Consider the following 5,827-nt stretch of genomic DNA (forward strand, 5'->3'; position numbering starts at 1 on the left):
TACCTTGTCATCCTTTACCTAGACTTTAGTGACCCAAATGCAGAAATAAAATTGGCTTTAGGATTAGGGCCCATTGCATATTGGACTAACATGATAAGCCCCACTAATATTAGTCCTTGTCCTGTCGAGCTAAAAATACCGTGGATAACCACAAAAAAAAAAGAAACACCCAAAACTTGGGTTGATCAGCTCACTCGTCCGCTTAAGCAAGTGTCGGGTGATTCGAATCCCGCCTTGTGCATACAGTAACTCATTGGCCAGCAACAGACCCTTAAATGGAGCTCAGATTCGCGACGGATTAGTCTTTGACCTGTCGGGTTGGGGGATACCGTGAAAAAAAAATAACACCCAAAACTCAATAACTCATGAGACCCAATTATTTCTGTACTGCCGTAAGCCCGTATCCTAATGACCTAATCCCACAATAACTACAAAAGTTGTACCACACCCAAGCCATGAAAACCAGAAAATCATACAAGACCGTCGTCATAAGTCATAACTCTTAAAATTGAAGTTTAATCATGAAGAATTTTTATCTCTCTCAGCATCTCAATCAATAAATAATGCAAATTATACAGTTGAATCTGAAAAAAATTTCCAGAGTAAAATATGAGATAATCAACCAAGAACCTAATGATACTATGAGCAGAGACAACAGTAAACTTGACCGCAAGTGTGTCCCATGGCTCAGAAATCTGAGCGGCAACAAATTACTATTACCCCAGCAGAATCAGTAGGATATACAAACTTGATGGTCGCATGTGCCCTCCACATTGTTTTTGGCAAGGCAATTATGTAGCGCAGCAGTGCTGGTCAAATTTTAGAAATTAGTCACAAAGATGAAAAGAAAACCACAATCAATTATCATATATCATAATCGTGTATCAATTCAGTTCAGCGCGAGATCTTTTACTGCCTTTGGACCATAGACTATAGTCTATAGAAATACGTCATAAGCTCCCCGATAATTCATGTCTAGCATTGCACACGGACTCTACGAAAAATAACAGAAATAGCATACAACATTATTTCCAGTTTGATACTTATTTATGCATCGATGCATCCCTGACTTTGCCAGAACAACTGAATGAAAATATTCAGCATTCAACAACAAACAAGATAATTTCATTTCCTTCCAGCACAACAGCGCAAACAATCACACTAAGAACTAAAGAAAACACATCGTTTCACTAAAAGAAATTTTTAGATACCCTCCCTTGTTCTTTAGCATTAAAAGTGTACCAACATCAATAGCAATTAGGAAATAGAAAGTAATACGAATGACTTACAAAGCTGAATTGGTAGTGCAAAAATACTCCTTTTGTCTTTAGAGTATTATAGAAAGGGGAATTTTTTTTTTTTCCAAGCATACTCTGAGGGTCTAACATTTTTTCCACCAACGCATCCAAATTTCTTAGCTATTATTCATTATGGAAAAACAAGACACTCAAGCACAAAGCAGAGCGGCATTAGCATTGTTACCTTTTCAGGAGTTGCATCAAGAGCTCCAAATGCTAATGTATCCACTGAGTAGCCTCTCCACTTGCTTCCCAAGAATGTCAGCCTCCAGGTTCACCTTCTGGCCAACTTCCTTCAATGGAATAACCACCTTCTGCTGCGTGTACGCCACAAGCATGAAATTGAACCATCCTTCTCCATCATTTACATCCACCACCGTCAAACTCGTCCCGTCCACTGCAATAAATCCTTTTGGCACCACATACTTCAGCAACTCCTTCTCAGCCTTTACCTACTATCAGTACCAGTATATATTTTTTAAAATCATCCCATCACTCTCGCTACCATGTTTATATATGTGAAATTGGATAAAACTGCAAACCATTACCAACACAACACCAACACAACGAAGAAGCAAAACTACTCAATAATTCGTTAATATAACACATGAAAATTTTAAACACTGATAATTGCCATTTTTACTTCTACACATGATGATGAGCACTATGGTTAATAATGCATTCCTAACTATTCGAGTAAGGTTTCTTTGTGCCACAAAACACTTCTCGTAAAAAATATACAGATAGAACGGAATGCATCTTCAATATCTCAATATTTGGAGTATGAGACAGAATTCTTGCCAACAGAAAGTCAAGCCATATAAACGGTAGATTCATGCTCCTTGAGTACATTTAACCCATACTAGATTACAATCACAGGTTCTTTATTTTTATAGAATATTTCAACACTATAAATTGAAGTGAATAATTATGATTACATGCTTTCAATATAGTATTGATTGTCCACGGTGGCATAACTGCCTAACTAACTTTTTACCTTGATCCAAAGCGAATCACCTTCAGGAACCTTCGAGAATATGATACCCGTGCCATCCACGTGACCTTGGACGAAGTGCCCGCCCATGCGGCTCGTAGGGGTCAACGCCCGCTCCAGGTTGACCAGCGACCCGCTCTGCAGCTCCTCCAGAGAGGTCTTCCTCAGAGTCTCCGGTGACAAGCCAACGGTGAACGTATTGGCGTCGAACTCCATTACGGTGAGGCAGGTTCCGTTAACGGCGATGCTGTCGCCGAGGTTAACGCCCTCAAGAACGGTCTTGGCCGCAATTACCATGTCGAAGCCACCGTGTGGGGCCTTGCCGAGTTGCTTGACGGTTCCCAATTCTTCAACGATGCCGGTGAAGAGGCATCGAGTTTGAGGTGCGGTGGCATTGGTGCGGCGGAGGGGGAGGGTGGATCTGAGTTTATTGGGGAGGAACGTGAGGCGGAGTGGGGAGGGTTTTAAGATTGGATTGAACGCGAGGCGGCGATGGTGATGGGCTTTGGAAAGGAGGAGAGAGGTGTATGTTGATGCTGTGATTTTGGGGGTTGTGGATGTGGAGACAATAGAAGATGGAACTACTGCTGCTGCCGCCATTTGCGTTGCCATGTTCTGTTGGCTCAAGTGTACTGCTTTATTTGTTTGGTTCTTTATTTCCTACTGGAGGCCAAGGGAAAACAAACAGCAAGAACACCGCACTTTGGGAAACTACCTCAGAATAATAAGTTCGCAAAGGAGGGAAAAAATCATTTACTATTAAAAGTAAAAATTTAACCTTTTTTTTTTGTCTAAAGTACCCTTCAACCCGTCAAGGATTCATTCATTGCAGACCTAAATTTTATTTAAAAATTTATCCTTGCATGCACAAAATAAAATTTGAACCCACAACACTTTTAAATAGACGAATGAATTGATCATCTGATCAACTCAAATTAATTAATAAGAATTTAATTTTAATATATTGATAATATAAAATATTTTATATTATCAATATATTAAAATTAAATTATTGATATAGAGTATTTAAAATTAAAAATTTGTTTTATATTAAAAGTGGTAGAAAAAGAATAATGTAGATTCTGATGTCACGGGAGTGAATCTCTAATATTTAGAAAGATTGAAATAACACAGAAACCTATCTCATAAAACACTAAATAACAGATTGAGAAAAATGTTATTAAAAAAGTTCAATCTATGTGTTATTTTATAGTAATCTCTTTTTCTCCACTTGAGAAATTTTCATGGATCTAGTTTGTTTCATTTTCTAATTAGCGTGATTCTATGAAAAAAGCAAGCTAAGAGCATAATAAGAGAAAAATTTAGAACATAGTCATGGCAAAATATTTCACAATATATATTATCACACGCTAAGTTGCCTTAAGCATTATAAGAGGTCTTCTTTTACAGAGGAGTTTAGAGATAAGAAAATCAACCAAAAATCTATAAATAAAAATAACAAAAGACATGTATTTGATCAACCTTAGAACCTAGATACATAACAAATAAGAGTAAGCCTTATCTAACTTTATTAAAGGTAGATGAGAACAAATATCACATACATTTATCTTTTCACAACATATTTTAATATTTTATTATACAGTACTATCAGTAGAAGCGGTAAATTTCTTTTACCGTCCATAGATGGATTCATACTCCTAATAGAAAGAAGTATCATAGAACCTAAGATCATCTACACAAGAGAAATGTTGTAGCCTATCTAGTTGCTCTAATCCTTCTTTATCATCGTTGATGTCTATATCAACGTAGGCATCAACGTGAGTAGAATTTAGAGGAACAACATAAAGTCGTCTAGAGTCTTCATCTTGGATTTCATATGAATTTGGTGCCAATGGTCCTTCCTACGGTTCTGAATCTTGGGAAATGCAAAAAGAATATTCACCAAATCTATTAGTGATTCTAGATGTCATAAATTACTCTAAAATCGATACAATGTCATTGGTGGAGTCGATGAGGAAGAAGCCAATGTTTGTGAAGAGATTGACAGTCCTTCAATAACATCAAATTCAAAGTAAACACTGGGTTGATCTTGACGCATTAGATATTTGGCGAGATCATTCAGAGCAGCCTTTTCATCAGTAGGTCACATATAGAATAGCCTACAATTTTGATATTATTTTTTGTACAAAGGTGATCTTCTTGTGGTTTATAATGAAATTGCTGCTTTAACGCGAAAGAATTTGTCTATTTCTGGATGTCGCATTTCAAATCTTATGGCAATTAATCATGTCGTAAATTTTCACCTTACACATAGTAAGGAGTGTGAACATTGTGTGTATTTGGATTAGATAGGAGTTTTTTTAGGCTTTATCACACAATAGCCTGTAGATTAAATAAATAGTCAAGACAATAGCACAGGTGAACTCAATTTAGAGCATCAAAATGTACCGCATTATTTCTCCAGTAATTGGTCCTCAAATGATAGAAATAGTGCAATAAATAATATTCATGCAAAATTATTTTGGATTTTGTGACAAGAAGTAATTTATGAAACTAGTAGAATAAGCATGTTCTTGCAAGGACAAAGACTTTTAGTGTGGTTTTAGGATAGATAAATCCTGCTATTAACTTCTGTTTGTTTTGTTTATTTGTTTGTAGTTTAGAAAAAGAACTTGGTAAATGAAAAATAAACTCATAATGAGAATGTAAAATGATTTTTTTGAGAGATCTTTAGTTGGTTTGGAGAGAAATATCAGCTAAGATGTTTCTAATTCCCTTTGATATATTTTATGGTGAATTTATAGCGAGAGAATCAATCTTTTTATAGCATGAAATGTGCATCTAGTAGATCTTCTTTGTGGCATCAAGCATTAATGGAAAAGAAATATTATCCATTTCAATAATGAAGTGATAAGAGTTGAGATGAAAATTGAATTTCTTAATGCCTTTTTTAATAGCAAGAATCTCTTTGTACATGGTATGATAATACTTTTTATATTTTTTGAATTGTCTACTTGCATGTGTACCATAATGGAATAGCTCCCCAAAAATTGTCACTTGCACCTGTAGGTAGGATTTTGTGTCCAAAGTTTGGAATCTTCAATGGAAAAAATTTTGTGCAAACTTCTTTAGATACGAGTTAAACTTTAAAATGGTTTTCAGATTAGTTGTGTGCACAAAAATTATTGAATTATTTTAATATTTTTACATGATTTTTTTGTATTTGAAGTTGATGACATACTTTCAATATTTGAGAATTAACTTTAAATGTGATGGCTTAGTTTCTTCTAAAATAGATAGCTTGGTAGCTAGGCGTTTAATGGTTGATGCATTGGTAGTTGATATGGTGTGGTTGGCGACTTTGGATGTGTTCAACTCTAAAATTAGAGTCACCCTAAGCATATGAAAATACATCACTCTACAATATACTTAATCATGTTTTAGAGCTACATTTTATGTACTTCTATATTTTATATAATGACGGACCTAAAAAATTTCGATTGTAAAGACAAATTATATATATTATGACAATAAAAGAATTTTTGTAACAATTTAATATAATGAGATTAAATTT

The 5,827-nt window shown here is 35.2% G+C and overlaps 1 protein-coding gene across 1 annotated transcript; it reads right to left on the minus strand.

The window, feature by feature from the left end:
• Window positions 471-3,022, minus strand: LOC107629861 (riboflavin synthase). Its single transcript, XM_016332797.2, has 3 exons — window positions 2,296-3,022; window positions 1,483-1,750; window positions 471-809 (listed from the first exon to the last, which is right to left on the minus strand). The coding sequence occupies exons 1-2, from the start codon at window positions 2,902-2,904 to the stop codon at window positions 1,499-1,501; spliced, it is 861 nt and encodes a 286-aa protein (XP_016188283.2). The 5' UTR covers window positions 2,905-3,022; the 3' UTR covers window positions 471-809; window positions 1,483-1,498.

Source organism: Arachis ipaensis, chromosome B03 (assembly GCF_000816755.2).
Source record: "Arachis ipaensis cultivar K30076 chromosome B03, Araip1.1, whole genome shotgun sequence".
NCBI lineage: Eukaryota > Viridiplantae > Streptophyta > Magnoliopsida > Fabales > Fabaceae > Arachis > Arachis ipaensis.